The sequence below is a fragment of the Rhinolophus hipposideros genome, assembly GCF_964194185.1.
Source record: "Rhinolophus hipposideros genome assembly, chromosome: 23".
Lineage (NCBI taxonomy): Eukaryota > Metazoa > Chordata > Mammalia > Chiroptera > Rhinolophidae > Rhinolophus > Rhinolophus hipposideros.
The window spans coordinates 20,014,731-20,032,412 of record NC_138069.1 but is presented as its reverse complement, the minus strand read 5'-3'; the positions used below and the strand labels follow the sequence as shown (position 1 = coordinate 20,032,412).

Genomic DNA, 17,682 nt, shown 5'->3' with positions numbered 1-17,682 from the left:
TACTAAGGGCGAGGCACTGAACTAGATGGTGTTGAAAGAGACTTTCCTTTTTCTCTGGGGTTCTGAAGCTGGAAAGATGCAAATCTAGCTGTCAGTTGCCATGTTTCTTATAGTACATATTTGTAATTCGAATGCGCTGCATCCAAATGCCCTATGTTTCTACCCCTTTCCATCTGAACCCATCTACTTGATGAATTTTGGTTGCAGAAATTGCCTCAGTACTAAGAAATCGAAAATGCCAGCTTTATCAATCAGCAATGCTTTCAGCTGGGTATCTAGGCTACGAGTATGTCAGCGATAGGGAGTAAACTTTAAACTGGGAGTTATTGACACAAAGGGAGGACAGGTCTCCACCTCTATGGGAAGGTGATGGAGGCTGACGCAAGGATGACCTCCACGTGCAGCAAAGGGTGTCGGGCCAAGGGAGGCCTCAGTGTGCAGTGCCAGCTGGGTCAGCCCTGGAAGTCAGCACATGGCTATTTGGGGCGTCGTTCCTGGCAGGGTGGTCTCAAATGAGGCTTTGCAATCCTCTCAGAAATTCTGGGAGCTACCTAATATCCCTTTAAAAAAATTAATCTTTCTTCTTCTTCAATCTTTTGTTTTGTTTTGCGGTGGATTCTTTTTTGTTTTGGCAGTGGATTCTATTGTATGCGGTTAAGAACTCTGGGGCATGCACCTTCTTCCATCCACATTATGGAGAATGTCATTTGCAATTGGAGAGTATGACACCAACATATAGAAAGAAGTGGAGTTAAGATAGAGGAGAGTGATCTGACAGGGCAATCTGGGTCCTTAGAGGCCCTGAGACCAGCTCCAGCTTCGAATTTGTCATTCCGTGAGCTAACAAATTTCCACTTTCGTTTGAGCTAGCTTGAGGTGGGTTTCTGTCACTTGTAGCTAAAAGAGTTCTTGGCAAACACAGATGAAAGCAAATTAATATTATGTATCAGGAATCTCCGTCAGATTTATCCCCTGTGACCCGGTGATCACTTTTCTATTCTTTGAAAAGAATTTAAAACGTTAAAACCAAAACCAAAACAGTGGGTGGAATTGAGCAAGCAGTTGCATAAGAAAGTGCGAATAGATAACTACAAGCGTGAAGCTGGGGCCACTTGCTGCCAATTCCGTGTTCAAATTTTTCATACCTTGTGCTTTACATTTGAAAGGTTTTCTTCCATTGCCACCTTAGTTTTATTCTGTGTCTCTGTGCAGCTCGTCCCTTATCCTTCCCCCCTGACCTGAGTCTTTGGGAACTGCCTTTTGAGGTGTGAAATTCCAGAATACAAAGGAATTAGGGAGTCATTTGGTCCCTGCTTATGTGGTTGGTACAATGTAATTCTGGAGTGACAAAGTTTAAACAGGTAACACAACTTGACAGAGATGTATATTAATAATGCCATGTTAATAAACATAAAAAGGTATGTGCTATGTCTCCTCTGGGCGTGAAGGAGGCAGAGCCGCTGAGCATCAAGATGAACCCGGGTAACGTGATGTGGGCTTGGAGTGAGTCTGCACGGGTAACTTTGGGCAAGCTGTTTGGTACTCCTGAGCCTCAGTTTCCTTATCTGTAAACCAGAGTTGCCCTGTGGATTAAATGAGCTTTGCGGGTAAAATATTTAGCACAGGCCCATGAAGACTGTAAGGGCTCAAACATGTTAGCTATTTTTCTGAAAACCTTTTAAACTTATATATTTTTTTCCTTACCAACGTGTAAGTGTAATACTTCTGTACCGTTTGCATATTCTATATGAAGAGCACACGTTTTAAAATTGAGGTGCTGGAATCCTGAGACTCAGAGATGCTGGGACTTTTCCTATAACCATAGTAATTGCTAACGTGTATTCAACACTCAGATACATTTCACGTCATATGGCTGGTTCTCAGCTTAGACAGGATTAGAAGCTGACTTTCCTGAATTTCAGGCTCTATTTTCCCCTACCTTCAATGGACCATTTTGTCTATCCAGATGACAGGATTCCAAAAGAAACGGAGCATAAATAGTTCGTCTTGACTCTGTTTACATTTCAGGAAAAGCAGACAAGTTCTGGATCAGAACTGGTCATTATGTCCTGATAACATATCTCCCCAAGAATTCCTCCTTCGCACACTTGCTTCCTCCCTCAGCTTTCCTCTCTTTCCTCCTCCTTCCTTCGTGGTTTTTGGTTGCCCTGTCTAGATTTCACATGTGCCTTTTCTGCCTTTCTCCTTCCCTACCTTCCTCTTTTCTCTGACTCCATTTCCCCCTCTCTCGTCTCCGTCTCTAGTCACTTACTCACTTCTACTATTTAAACCCTTAAGTTTCTGACCAAGTGGCACCCAGTTAAGACATGGCACATGGTTAACGTGGAGTTGGATTGGCTGCGGATGACATCACACTCCGGAAGTTTATTGACAACATTAGAATGGTGGTGTTGGTGCCAGCAGGCACTGACTGGCAATGGCAGATGGTGCAGGGCTCTGTGGGGCCCCAAAGGAACGCTGGATTTGTCTTGGTCACCCTGACTGATGTGGTGAAGAGCCCAATCTTTAGATGCAGGCAGACCTGGTTCAAATCCTACCTCTGCCACCTCTTGGCAGTTTCTTCATCTATAAAGGGGGATAAGATCTTGGCCTTTCAAAGGTTGTTGGGAGAATTCAAGGACAACATGCTTGTTTTACCCCGTGTCTGGCACACGATGTGAGCTACGTGATGGTTACTCATGTTGATTAACAAGTACATCTACCTCCTCTCTGGCTTCTCTCTATCCTGGTCCCTCCCTTGTTGCCCAAGCAATCAGGACACACTCTCCATGTGATGAAGTTCATTTGATTCTTTAGTCTTTGGGACAGTCAGGAATGGAGAAGTTAGGAAACCCAGGATATGCCTCGACCACCAAGTTTCCGTGGTTGTGAAACAAAAATCCTAGTTGTTTCAAAAACTTCAGAAAACAGAAAGCAAAACAATAAAAACCATGTTTAATTGCAAAGTCTTTTCCTTTCTAATACAAAAGGAAGTAAAAGGAGGAGATGGGAAATGTTCTTTTTGTTAAACTGCAGGCGCCTGCACCCTGGACCCTTTTTATAATCTCCCAAGAGGAAGAGAACACTGCCATCCCCTTTCATTCTTCAATCATCCTAGTCTTCCTTCCTTCAAGCGTGGAACTAATCTGCTCTGATTTCCCTCATCCATGGGAATTCACCACTCCAAGGAGAAATTTGAGATCCAGAAGATTACCTCTCTGACTTTTCCAGAGAGCTAGGAAGGGAAGTTTTCTCTTCTGCTCCACTCCCCTACTTCCTCATTTCTCTGCCATTTCTGTTTATTAAGTAAAAGTCCCAAACTAGATTTATTGCAGCCTTGCCTTTCTCAGATCCAGGCAGCTTGTTACTATCACAGCTGAACACCCCTCCTGAACACAGCTCTGCAGAGTTCTATTCCTGTTCCATGCCCACTGAAGCTGCTGCATTGCCTTGGCAACCAATTAAAAGACTTCTATGTGTGTGGCGATATCATCCTTAATTCTGTAAAACCAGGGCAACCTGCTTGGAGGGCTGCTGCGGCATGCCAGTCAGGCAGTGTTCTCCATTCTGGTTTGACTTCTTTTTTTCACCTTCCAATTACCTCTGAATCCCCTGCAAGCACCTACATGCCGTTCTTAACACACCTGGCCTTCAGTCAAGAAACACCCTTGTCAACAGCACAGGGGCTGGAAGGGATCCCGGGCACAAAATGGCTGGTATGTCTCCTTTCCTCTAGCCTCAGGGAAGACACCAGGAGCTCCTCAGGCATGCAGCTCCTAAATCTAACTACGGTTTCTTGCAATATAGTGAACATTATGCATTCAATAATTAAATATTTATTGAGCGCTGGTTGCATTTTAGGTGCTGTGCCAGGTACAGAGGAGACAAGACATCTCCTTAACATCGTGGAGCTTATGCGTACTGTGGAGGCCAGAGGGTAGCCCTGGGGACTCTGGGAACCTGAGGTGGAACCATGCCTCCGGCTTGGGATTTGGGACAGAGGGCTGACTTCCTGAAAGAGTGAAGGTTCCACTGAGACCTGAAGATGGGTTGCCGTAAGCCCCGTGGGCCAGTCTTCCAATTAGATAGACAATTTCCTTCTTGCCTTTTCTAGCACTGGCCGTTTGGCTGACACTCTCTGCTAGGGTGGTTTGCTTCAGGCACCCTGAGGGTATTTGGTGTATGTACCTTATTTCTCCTGTCTCCAGGCTAAAGTTTTCCTGTTACCTTTCAGGGAAGCCTTTCAAGTTCTCTCAACTCTTCTTGGGGCTTTCCATGCTGTGCAAGGGAAGGGCGACTGAAATGCACATTTTCCACAACTAGCAGCATCGAGACCATGATACCAGGACTCACTGCCCAATGTACATGCCTCTCAATGTATTCTGAGCTCGCAGTGCTCAGCGTCAATGGGTTTCTGAGAATGCCTGCATGATCAGGACTCAGACCGTCTGCATTTGTAAAAAGTGCAGCCTCAATAACTACTACTACACAGCACAAAGACAGGAATGTTCACTTTTGATATATAACCACTTTCCCTATTTTCTTTTCTTATATTAACGTCTATTGAGCACCAGCCAGCCTCTTATGAGTAGAGAAAACAGCAGCACCTATCTCAGTGGGTTATAGAAAGAGTTAAGTGAGCCTCTGTAGGTACACGTGCTTTACCTGGTGCCAGACCCATAGTAAGTCCTTTGTTTATGGTTTGGGAACTGCATCAAAAGTAGTAGTTTACATGGCTGTCTCCCACAGACCATGAGCTCTTTTAGGGCGAGGATCATGTATTACTTTTGTTCTTCACTGGAACCCAGCAAAGGGCCTTACACATAAAAGTTATCCTGTACATGTCTGTTGAATGAAAAATAGTAACGATGCCTCACATTTATTGTCACTGAGTTTCCTATGTGTCACGTTCTGTGCTAAGCATTTTACAAGAATTATCTTGGTTTATCCTCCAAGGAGGCCACGATCACTATGACCCCCACGTCTCCATCACAGTAAAATAGCAGTCCTACTGCAGGACAGTGGTAGTATTTTAAAAGGTTAACCTACCTGGGTGAGTGCAAGCAGTGAATCTTTACTAGGAGCTTGCTTTGTCCAGACCCTGTGCTAAGCGTGTTACAAGTGTCACCTCATTAGATCCTCCCAATAACCCCATGGGGTGAGGTTACTATTTCTATTTTATAGCAATGATGCTCAGAGTCCCCAGGGAACTTGCCCAGAAGCATATAGTGAGGACATGGGAATGGGGGTAATGGGCGGTTAGTGTTTAACGGGTACAGAGTGCCAGTTAGAGGATGAAGAAAATGTTTTTCAGGTAGCCAGTGGTGATGGTTCCACAGTAGTGTGAATATACTTAATGCCACTGACCTGTATACATAAAAATGGCTAAAATGGCCAACTTGATGTTATGTGTATTTTATAAATATGTGTGGTAGGCTTGGCAGCACGAGAGGTACAGGGGACATGTTCCTCCCTGAAATGCTGCCTCCCCTTCATAGAGGCCAGGTCCACTTAGCTTGTAACTCACTGGCAAATTCTTTTAGAGCAGCTGCCTACCTGTCACTGGTATCCCTGTGACCAAGTGTCAGTTAACTCAAGATAAAGTCTTTCCCCCAAGGTCAAAGGAGCACATGAAATCTATGGTGTCTGACCCAGGAGCTCAGACATATATGGAGTGGCATTCCCTATCTTCTCAGGGTTGGCTAAGTGGTTTTGAACCTGGGCCACTGTGTTTTCGGGAGAGTACTATTTGTCACTCAAAAAGGCATTTAATCAGGTAATTCACATCTAGAACATTTCAGTCACCACGTCACTTGAGGCCTAGTGTAACGTGCTGCTCATTCCTTCCATAGCTCTGTAGTGGTTTGACTCATGAAGAATTCATTGCTGCATCATGAGGAGTTAGTCTGTGATTCCAGGAGGTGTACTGGAGACATGACTCTGTTCATTTATTTATTCATCCATTCCAAACATATTCTGAGGTCCCCAATATGGGTCAAGTTGTAGGCTGGGTGCTCCGAGCGCACCGTATTGAGAGAGAAGCCAAACTGCCTGTTCTCCTTGTGCTTGGAAAACAGAAAAAGGAGAGAGCTCTGAGGTGAACTCAGCTACTATTTGAGTGCTGGAGTCTGACCCCGTGGGCATCCCTGATGTGAGCTTTCAAGACAGAGCCTGGCACAGAGTGGGCACTTTGGAACAGTCTGTTGACTGCCATGGCTTCTTTGCTGGAGATCGGGAACGGTGTGATCCTGGGGCCAACACAGACCCAAGACGCAGGAAGCTGCTCGTGTCCGGGGGACTTGTCTTTCCTTGCCTGTGTTCTACCACTTACTTTGGAATCGCTGCCTGGTGTTCCTGTGAGCTAGGGTGATCAGGAAACCTGACCATTTCAATGGGAATGAATGACTATCTGCCAGGAAGGCGGAGACTGGTCCACAGTTACCCAGTAAGCTCAGCCATCCACTTGGAGCAGAGATACCTTGCGGGGCTGCACTGAATCCATCTGGTAGATACAGACAGTGGGCCACGTGATGACATGTAACCAGTTTGACCCTGGAGAGACTTTATTACAAAGAGTAATTTATTACAAAGAGTAACCACTTCCTGGGTTTTGAAGCAGGTATCCAGTCACCCAGACTCCCATCTGTTTCCTTTTCCCTCTCCTCCAACTTCCATTGTATTGGATATCTGATCCTGCCGTTCTAGCACCCACATGCCCAGAATAGACCCCGCCTTTTCATCTGACCATGTCCTTCCTGACTATTAAAACACCTATGCGTTCAAGGAAGTTGTTTGTTTGTTTTTTAATTGGCCAAACTTCATTCTCTCAAACTGAGCCACCTTCCTGCCTGAAATTTTCATAAACTATCATTTCTTTAGTCTAAGACTTCTTTGTCTTAATCAACTTTATTGAGTTGTAATTTACATACAAACACTCACTTTTTTTAAGTATACATTTTGATGAATTTAGGGAAACCTATGTATAATCACATAAAACATTTGCATTACCCCCAAATCACTATCGTTCATAGTTTGCCATTTCTAGATTTTATATAACTGGAATCAGACAGTATGTACTCTTTAGTAAGACACTCCTTTTTTCACATCTTAATGTTTCTAAAATTGGATGTATCTTACAGTGAATATCTAACATTGTAGTGTCTTTTTTCTCTTAAGAGTTATAACTAAATAATACATCTTATAATGGATAATATCTTTAAGTCAGGGACATATACCCTATATATGGTATATCATTAGACAGTAAACACTGGGAAAGTGACAATCTTCATGTTGCTCTGTAGATTTCTATAGTGCCGATAACTAGACACTATTGAATGGAGATAAGTACATACTGCAGAAGGTGGTGATAAAGGGTTTCAAACAATTTTCCAAAAATATCTTCTAATGGCAAGAAGTTGCTTAAAACTCTTCTTGGAATGAGTCACTAGTCTGTAACTACAATAGGGGTTCTCTTTGGGGACTCAGTTACCTGTGCATTAGTATGAGACAGCATTTCCCAAAATCTGTTTCATGGACAATTAATATTACTCAAGGTGCTAATAAAAGGGGAGGGGGTGCCACTGTCCCAAAAATTTGGGAAACCTTTCTTATTATAATTGACCACTAAGAGATGAACAATTCATTAGCATGCTAAAAGTTCTGAAAAGTCCTGCAGAAAAATAAAAGTTTAGATGTTTTAATTTCAGGGATGTTTAACCTTGGATCTTTCTGGAACATGCATTAATAGCTTACAAAATACACTTAGTGAAAGACTGGTCTAATATACAAGCATGAGTTTCAAAATGAGAGAGAAAGGGAGAAGATGAAGAAATCGAAGGGAGCTGTGTTTGAGCTGGTCCCACCTAAGCCCAAAGCTATGTAATGACATCTGGAATGGGATGGATGAGGCTGCTCTTCTCTAGAGAAAGGTTGAACAAGCACTTCCCCATGTTCCATAATCTCTTTATAGTATGAAGGGACATGTGGCAGGCAACCATTCCTAGGAGGAAATGAAAACAGCACAAAAATATGCATTGCCTACTCTGTTAGGTGACATGCCCCCCAGTGCACGTGATAGATAACTGAGGTTGAGTAAGGAGACCCTCCTGCCCCACCCATCTGCCCAGGACATCCCATGGAGGATGAGCTGTTGTGTCTGTCCACTGTTTGGCCAGACACCTTTAACTGATGAGAAAGCTGAAGAAGGTAATAGGATGGCTCCCTAAAACAGAGAGGAGCCCATGTGCAGCAATAACCCTGATCACTTAGATGATGGCAAAGCCCTTCTCAGAAATAGCACTGACATCAATAAACACAGAGATGAAGGCAATCAGAGTGGACCAGGTGAAAATCAGGCAGAGACGGAAAGAAATGTACAAGAGCTCCCTTTCATTTAAAAAAATAGTATTTGAAACATCGTCATACAAGCAAATGACTTTTTTTCTCTTGGTACACATTCCTGTGAATTTTAACACATATATAGATTCATTTAACTGCCTCCACAATCGAGACACAGAATGCTTCTATCACCCCATAAATCTCCCTCAAGCTATCCCTTGAGAGTCACATCCTCTCCCAATGCATAACCCTTGGCAAACCACTGGAAACCACCATTTTGCATCACGACGGTTTTGTCTTTTCAAGAACTCTCTTTCCTTTTGCTGTCCCCATTCGCTTACTTTTCAATGGAGGTCTCTGCACATGTACGTGTGGATGCAAAGAATTCCAAATCCAATGCCAGCGGACTTTCTCCTCTAATGTTGTTATTTGCTGTTGCTCACATTTATGAGCATCCATTATGTACCAGGCACAGTACTAAGCTTTTTATATACATTGTCTCATTTTACTTTTATAATAGCCTCATGATAATGCACACCATTGTTGTCTCCATTATACAAACGTGGCAACTGAAGGTCGGAGAGGTTAAGTGAATTGCCAAAGGCTTCACAGCTAAGGAATAATTAAATCCCAACACAAACCCAGCTCAGTTTGACTGCAATCCTTAAACAGTACAGTAGTCAACAAAAAGGAGGGAACTGTAACGAGCAAGAAAGTATAGGTTGGGGACAGAGCCAATCTGGGGCCATATGGTTTTTTAAAAACGTTTGCAAATGTGTGTGAAACTGGAGAACCATCTGGATCTCCTGACTTCTCAACCTCAGCTCCTGCCTTTATGTCTTCTTCCACCTGCCACGTGTGGTCCTTGCTGACCCAGGTGGCACCTGCCTGCTGTATTCGGGGGCTTGAAATGGGTTTAGTCCCCTTGCAAATTTAGCAAAAACCACAGTCTGTGTCACAGCTCTGCTGCAGGACATAGCAGCTGAGACCCAGAAATGGGACTCGGATGCCTTCTGGTTTCTGTCCAGCCTCAATTCCCCCATGTGCTTTCTGACCTCATTTTTCTCCCTCAGTTGCTTGCAACACCAGTTGAAAACGTTTCTAGGACACAGACACCTGCTCTGTGTGCTGGAGGTGGCAGGTGTGTTCTCGCTGAGATAGGGCGAGTGAGACAGGAATGTGTGTGGTTGGCATGATACTGAACAAAGAAGGGAGAAAGTCCAGCCCTGCAAAGCCCTGCAGGGTGGCAACGTCTGTATTGGGGAGAGTGAGAGACAGGGAATAGGAAAGATAGAAGGTAATGAAAAACCGGTGATGCTTGAAAGTGGACCAGGTTCTTGCCATGCTTATGGGCTTCCTTTAAGCTTGCTTGCTATTTGGGGAAGTGAAGTTGGCTAGCAGGCTTCCTCCTAGAATCAACTCATGTGAATTATGGCCCTGGATCATTTGGAGACAAACAAAAGAAGCCAGAAATCAGGGTACCAAGGAACATCTCTGGAGGACACATGATTAATGATTAAGGGGGTAAAAGAGGGTGTGTAATTTAAAGTGGAAAGTGTTGAGTCACCTCAATAACAATAACAGCTAACATTTATTGAGCTCCTAAGCTGAGCCAGTCATTGCGCTAAGAGCTAATTGACATGAATCATCTCATTTATTTCTCAAAGCAACCCTCTGAAATAGGTATTACTATTACCTCCAATTTACAGATGGGGAATTGGAGGCCCTGAGGTTTCTGACTCACCCCAATTATACAACTACTGAGGGGCAGAAGCAGGATTTGAATTCTGATATTTTTCAACCCTAAGTTCGTAAATATTTAGCTTTGTTGCTTCCCTGCCTATCTGAAGTCAGCAATACTATTAAAGAGTAACAGAATAAGGAGGAAGATAGATCAGCTATTCGGGAGCCTATGATCTTCTCAAAGGCTTGCAAAGTTCCTTTGGCTTGACTGCAGCCTGGGAAGGAGAAGAGCCAGTGGGATTCACATGGTCAGGGGCCCTCCAAGAGTCTGCTGATCTTACCTCCTGGTTTGAAATAATTGTATGCTGTAGAAACCTACAGCCATTGCTCAAGTTTTCTTTTTACACAATAGGCTTGGGAGAGTTTTAGATAGGTAGTCACAATGGGCTATTTTTTTTTTTCTTTCTCTCGGGCTGGCATCATACCTGTGACCATTGGTTCCACCCTAGCATACTGGCACAAGAAGCACCAGGCCTCTTTGAGGCCTCACGATGAGCTTGTTTATTGAGGAGTCTAGGTGAGCAGAACAGGCTTTGGACTTAAAAAACTTGTGGACAGGAACTTAAACGAACTCTTTCCAACTGCCAGGTTAACACCGAGTCCTCTGGAAGAGGTGTTTTACAAAATGGTACCCTGTAACACAGGTTATTTATGCCCTCTTAGGGGAGTACTTCATACTTAGTACTATTAGCCTGGCTTGGACTCATCATAGACTCAAGTTCAATAATAATACCTATTACACTCCCCTGCAAGGGCTATCAGTACTTCTGTGTTTTGTAGAATGCCTCATGCACAGCAGGGCACAATCAACAGTCAATAATAATGTTTACTATGATTAGGATCTTCCAAATGCCTTTCATCTAAGGATCCAAAGTGCTTTGCAAACACTAATTAGTTAAGCATCACAATGGCCCTCTGTTTTTACAATACATTTTCCCATTTTATAGAAATTTAAATTGAGACCCAGCAAACTTAAGTGGACTGCCCAAAGTCATACAGCAAGTTTAAATTAATGATAATGATGATGCTTTGCATTTCAGGTAATGCATATGTATTATGTGGCATATGTTTTCTAAGGCGATATACCGTGTGTTGCAAAGATAATTTTTACAGTATCCTGGAGGAAGATGGGTAGTGAGTATTACATACTGTTGACTACACTGAGGACGAGAGAGGGCAAGTAACTTGGTGAGGATTTGACTGAGGATGCCGTCTACTCCTCTGACTTGGAGCAGCGTGTGGCACCCCAGACAATCCTCAGTTCTCTGAACTGAGGCATGCAGGATTGCTTTCACACTTACAGGAAAGATAGTTATATTTTGGGGGAGTAGAACAGGTTGTAGAATGGCAGCCATATTTACATCCAGGAATGAGCTTGTTCATGTCCCCAATGAGAGAGGCAAAAGGGCTGAGATGAGGCCCTTCAAGAAAGGTAGGCTCAGGAGATGAAGGAAACGGGCGGCTCTGCTCTCTTTCAGAGCATCTTTACTAAACCAGGTCCTGCCTGAAAGTAGGAGCCTTCAAGGGCTTGATTCTGTGTTTCCGCCCCATGGACAGGATTTGGTCCAGTGAAGCTCAGGGGATGGGCGCAATGCCATCACTGGCACCTTGGTCTGATGTTACAAGTCCCTGGGAGAGAGTTCCAGGGACATGCAGTATCTTAATGACTATCTCTTACGTACGACCAGTTCTCATCCCCACAACTCCCTCTGCTGTAGCGGGGGTGGGGGGGTGGGGGGGTGGGGGGGTGGGGGGGTGGGGGGGGAAAGAGGGGCGGGGTGCTGGAATCATTGTCTAGGGTTGAAAAACTTGGTAGCTGTGGATCCGTTTGTTGCTACCTCTTCTTAGCAACATAGCCACATCCAAAAAGATGAAAACACGAACAAAAAATATCCAAAGGCTATAAGGGACTTGCCTCTTCCCGGTCTGGCAACACTTTCTTAGTGAGTAATGATACTTTATGGGGAGGCAAGTCAGACTCTGCAGGGTTGGGGAGGGGAAGAGTTGCTGGGTCTTAGGAATTCAAAGGGAGATTTGCTGGCTGGAGATAGAGCCCATTCTCTATAAATAAGGCATGTCTGAGAGACATTTGCTCCCCCACCCCCATCCTGCCTTTTCCAGGCCTGTGAGTTCTGACTGCTGGCTGGACCTAGGGCTAATGGGAAATCTTAAAGAAGAGTGTCAAGCCCTTTTCTGGAATGTGTTCACACACACAAGCACAATGGCAGTAAAAAGCAGTGAAGAACCTGCACCAACGCCCCGCTTCTTCCCGCTCTCATGTTTGATTGGTTCCACACTCCCCTCCTGCACGGGCAGCATGAAGGTGCAGTGAACTGAAGGAGGAGTGAACTGTTGGAAGTAATAGTTTAGAAAATCGTTCGGAACACACATCACAAGCCCATTCTCCCGCGCTGGGAAGGACTCCAGAAGATGCTCCCACCCACTGCTACTCTTCACAGCCCCGCGTGCTGGAATGCTGCCGCCCGTATTAAAGCTCGCAATAGGTAACACAGCACAGAATGCAGCTTTGACTTTCTAAGTATGCCAACGGGTCAGGACACAGCTTGCCATGTTCAGGCTGGCACACTGACTCCTGGGGTGACAGTGCAAATAATCCTGCCGGACTCACAGGACCATGTCCTTCTCTCGAGACGTGCCCTTCCACAGCTTCCTGCAACAAGGCTGACGGCGATTCACGTTGTCCAAACACCAAACACATCACTGGGTGATACCTTATATGGCTCTGCTGGGCCCGTTCGGTTTTTAATTGCAGCCGCTGATGTGCATTTGACGTGTGTTTTATTCGTTTTGTAAAGTAAGACATATCTGTGGGGCCCCTGTTCACTCTGTTCTTCACAGCCCAGCCATTCCTATTCGTTAGTCCACCCACATACACACCTCCCTCCTGTACCCTACTTGGGCGTCAAGTACCTTGGTAGCTTTGAATAGACTATGAATGAACATTGTCATAATAGCACTTTATGACGGGGACGGGGCGGAAACATGGATCTGGGTAAAATTCAAACAAAACCTGACATTTGGAAACTTCTCCGAGATACCCAAAGCAACACGCAGTTGAGTTTGTTTTCTCTCTGTTTCCCATCCGTCCTCTGCATTTTTCTGTGCACTGGATTCGCCTCAGAACAGCAGAAGCAAAAGACCAAAAATAAAATCCAGAGGGCTTTCTTTGTCCTACTACCTTCTGGACAAGAAGCAAGAAGAACCTAGGACGCTTTCATGATTCTAAGAAGAATTCCTGGAATGAGTACATAGGCTCAGGATTCCACCAAAGTTCAGTAAAATGGTCGCCGCCCACAGAACCTGATCTCTGAGGAATCCTTGGCAGCACCTGTTTGAAACCTAACTGAAAGTGATAACCCCTCACTCCCGGCAGACACAAATCCAACCTCCCAGGGGGACACAATACGAACAAATAAGATCTTTCTTACCCCATCCATGTGGATTCTGATATTCGGCACGAGCCGGAAAGGGCTGGACTGCAGGCCTCTGGGGTTAGTCCTGCTTTTCCTGCTGTCCTGTGAGGTCAGCACACCAGGCTTGCGGACGGAGACCCCTCTCCCTGAGCTCTGCCCCGAGCGCACACCATCCAGCAGGCGCACGAGCAGTAGGTTAGCCGGCAGTGCTTCGATACTGCAAAACACCGGGGTCCTGCACTCGGGGCACCTCAGCTCCTTGTGGGCCTTGAAAATCCTCTGGAGACATGGTTTGCAGAAGGTGTGCTGGCAAGGGAGGACCTTGGCTGTGACATCGAGTTTTTCAAAGCACACGGGGCACGCCAGAAGATCAAGTAACGTCAAATCATCCATCTTATTTTAAAACTCCAGTCCTGAGCAGCAGGGGCAGAGTCCACATTGTAGGGTTAGCTAAGCCAGGGGGGCAGAGCCGGCCTCTTGAGAGCGTCAAAATTCCTGCCTGTTTGAAGGAGAAAGGATGAGAGGAGAAAAAAAGGTGACTGCTCTGAGAGCTATACCCCACCTACATGGAGGCAGTGTCTCATAAGGCAGTTTGCAAGTACTTTGTTCCAGCACTCAAGTTTCAGATGACTCATTCTGATTCAGTGCTCGCAGGTATAAGACCCAACTCCTGCCTGCTGGAGGATCCAAGGGAGCCTTCAACGGTGACTGACTACTTACTTACTCATTGCTTTTCTGTGTGGAAGGCAAGATCAGGGAGACAGAATTAGCCTGTCTTCCAGCCAGGGCTCGAGGAGGGTCCTTTACCACCCAAGACAGTTTCAATTCTCAAATCCAAGCTCCCTCAGAATGCAATTTCTACGAAGCTGGCTATGATCTACCTACCCCTCTTTCCCTAGGTTTCAGTTTCTCTATCACCCGCAGCACATGCAGACGAGTCAAGTTTACATGGGTAAGTTTATCTGAATCTCATGCAGAGGTAGAACTATTTCCTTGCCACTGCACCTTCCCCCATCATTTTGTTCCAGCAATGTACAAGAAAAACTTCTACTAGAAACTCATTTTCAGTGACAGACAATAGACTCAGAGACAATAATCCTCCCACAAGAAAAAGTCATGCAGCCCGTTTAGCTACTTTGACAATCGTTCTCAGTTTCAACAGAAGCAGATAGGAATCCTGGATTGTGATCACAGCCTGCAAAAACCAAGATGGAGCAGCATACACAGGTGTGTGTGTGTGTGTGGGGGGGTAAGGGTGAGGGGGGAGCTTGTTACAGAAAGTTTCCTTCTGGATGTCTGAAAAGAAGAAGTCTCCAGTTTCGAAAAGTCTCCTGGGAATAGGTCCTGGGTCCCTCAAAAGTGCCAACGCTTAAGTGAACTCAGCCACCAGCTTCGCCCCCCCCAAAGGTTCAGCAGGAGGGCGGGTGGACCCACTAGGAAGCAGAGCAGACTGGGCACACGAGGATGAGATGGCGCCTTGCCTTCCTGACACAACTCCCCAAAGATGTCAGCTCTGGGGAACTGCGCGGGGGACCACTGACCTTGAGCTTGTAACCTCTGCTGAGTTCAGCTCAGCAGGATCCACGGCTCTGCCAGGCTCCCTCCAACTTGCTTCCTTTTCCCCAGAAGCCACACTGCCTGCCTGGCTGCCTGCCGCAGCTTGGAAAACTTTAACAACTCTGAGTCTTACTCCTTTCAAGGGATCGCCTTACCCAGCCCCGTTAACTCTTTCACTGCCGGGCGGCCAGCAGCGGGTTTTCCTTGAGTTCACTCTGCTACTGAGCCCTCCTTTATGTAACAGATTATGAGGAGCAAAACACGTCAGCCCTTAAGGCCAAGTATTTATAGTTTATATTTGCACCTTTTTCATTTTCTCTCTCATCCAAGAAGTCGAAACCCACTCAGTTATAAACATGTGAAGGTGACTGGGTTTATTTTTAACCTATATACGGATTTCCTGAAAAGGTCAAACACATTATGGTAGGTATGATAACAAAGATAAGCAGGCCACCTAAAAAGTATTGCTCCTTAAAAATCAGAGTCAATCCTTGAATTTAGGGATTTGACAGGGACTTCAGTGATCTTTTGGTTCAATCTCTTTAAATTTAAAAAATAGTGTCACGTCCAAAACAAAATGACAATAGTACATTTACATCCTTGAAAAAATGAAAGCACAGAAGAGATTTCAAAAGAAGAAAGGCAATGGTCCCAGCTCTCCCCTTGCCCCCTACCCACCGGAGAATTTTTTCATAGCCCCAAATAATGCTTATCCTTTTATTTCTTGATTTATCAATAGCATATTTCATGTAAAGTAACAAAGGTATTTAATAAAGTAAATAATAATAATATTACTTAACACCACGGTAGCCCTTATCTGTGCCAAGCACTGTTCTAAACTCTTTACCTCTATTAACTCATTTAATCCTTTTAGCAACTCGATGATACAAAGGAGGAAATGGAGACACAGAAAGATTAAATAAATAACTCATCCCAGGAGTCACAGCTAGCCATAGGCAGATGGTCTGTACTCTTAAGTACCATGTCATGTGATGGTACAGCTTTAAGGGGAGGAGAGATGGTAGGGAGCTAAACCTCATCTGGGATGGCAGGAAGTTAATAGATAATGACCCAAATTGACCCGTCATCTTCTTTTGCAGATGAGGCAGCTGTGCCCCGTGAGATGGAGAGACTCCTTGCAGTTACCCAGTGAGGTAAGGGCAGAATTGGGACTAGAAACTGGGCGTTCCTGTATCTTCTCTCTCCCCCTAAGGATGGCACTTCTGTATAATGCAGAAAGCCCTTAGATACCACTCCGGGGCAAATATTCAGAGGGGGAAAAAAACAGCCTGAGAACTGATGATGATGGTGGATATGTTTTTCAAAGTTCTTCCATGTCAGCTCTGAAAAAGCAAACACCCGTGAAGCTCCAAACAGTGGAGAGAATCAGGATGGAGCAAAGTCAATTGTCGTCGGAGCACAGAAGCTCCATTTGGAGAAGTGTCCATTTCAGAGACCATTTTCAATTCTTTTTTTTCAGCCTCCCCTTTATGGAGGGTTGTCTGAGCTTCAACAACATCATATCCCGTTCTATTGTCTGACTCCAATTATTTCCACTTTTATAGATTCTGTGCTCATCAGGAAGCTCCTTGTAATTTTGAGACCCTTTGCGGTGCCTTACTCTGTTTCCCACTTGGTAAAGCTGCGCTCTCTCCTTTGTGAGCTGCCCTGCGGTCCTCTCAGCCTCTAGAAAGGTCTGCTCCAGTGCCCAACTCTTGCTGCGGGGCTGGGGAACATGCTTCCTCCTTCCCTCTTGTTCTTAAACACCCTCTATCTCCCTTAGGTGCCCAAATCTGCACTTAAGGCACATGCACACACATGCTTGCATAAGGACACACAGGTGATCTTAACAGTAACATTTACAGAGCACTTGCTGTATGCCATGGGCCAGTGCCAAGACTTGAAACAGATTTTTCTCATTGAATCCTGCCAGCTACCCTCTAAGGCAGGCGCTGTCACTTTCCTAGGCTTACAAGGCTTGTGATCTGAACCCAGGTTGGCCCAGTCCCAGGGCCTGTGTTCCTTACTGTTATTGCTTCCGTTATAATGTTATGTGCATGTCCTAAGTATACCCATATACCTTGGCTGTGTAAATCCACACACATTTATGCATATTATCCATATTGTACACACCAGCTGTATCCCAGGGCCAGCTTAAAACAAAATGATGAAATCAAAGGAGCCTGCTCTCTGTAACCTGCCCAAGCTCATGGCCTCCTCCATGGTCCTATAGGGCCAGTGGTCTCAAAAAGCTTCAAATCCTCCCATCCCCGAGAAAACAAAATAAAACCCAGCTGTGTCCTAGAAAGGCGGGATAGATCCAGTGAGCTGCTCCGTACTGGCATATTTGGTAATGGAAGATTCAGCAGAATAGAATTGTGATGGTAGCTTCTTAGGCACTAGTGGAGAACAGAGAAAGTTTACATTGAACAGGAGTGGTCTTTTCGCATTTCTCAAATCACACCCTATAGGTGGTCCCCAATACCAGCCACATCAGAGGTTAATTTTCATTGAAACTTGGGGAGAAATTTTCTTTTGAAGCTTTTGAAGAAGGGGTAGAATTTTAAGTGGGGATTTTACCCTGGCTTACCCAAATGCTACCTTGGCGTCA

General features: G+C 45.0%; 1 protein-coding gene across 2 annotated transcripts in view; it reads right to left on the bottom strand.

Annotated features, from left to right (window-relative positions):
- SH3RF2 (SH3 domain containing ring finger 2) overlaps positions 1 to 15,195 on the bottom strand; it is a 114,802-nt gene extending 99,607 nt beyond the window's left edge. Inside the window, exons 1-2 of one of the 2 annotated variants that reach the window (XM_081036349.1) lie at positions 15,056 to 15,195; positions 13,530 to 14,013 (exon numbers count right to left, since the gene is read on the bottom strand). In XM_081036349.1, coding sequence (XP_080892475.1) covers positions 13,530 to 13,907 — 378 coding nt within the window. In that variant the 5' untranslated portion in view covers positions 13,908 to 14,013; positions 15,056 to 15,195. Of the gene's footprint in view, positions 1 to 13,529; positions 14,241 to 15,055 lie in introns of those variants that run through there. The other variant, XM_081036350.1, reaches the window with a different exon arrangement.
- Positions 15,196 to 17,682: the final 2,487 nt, after the last annotated feature.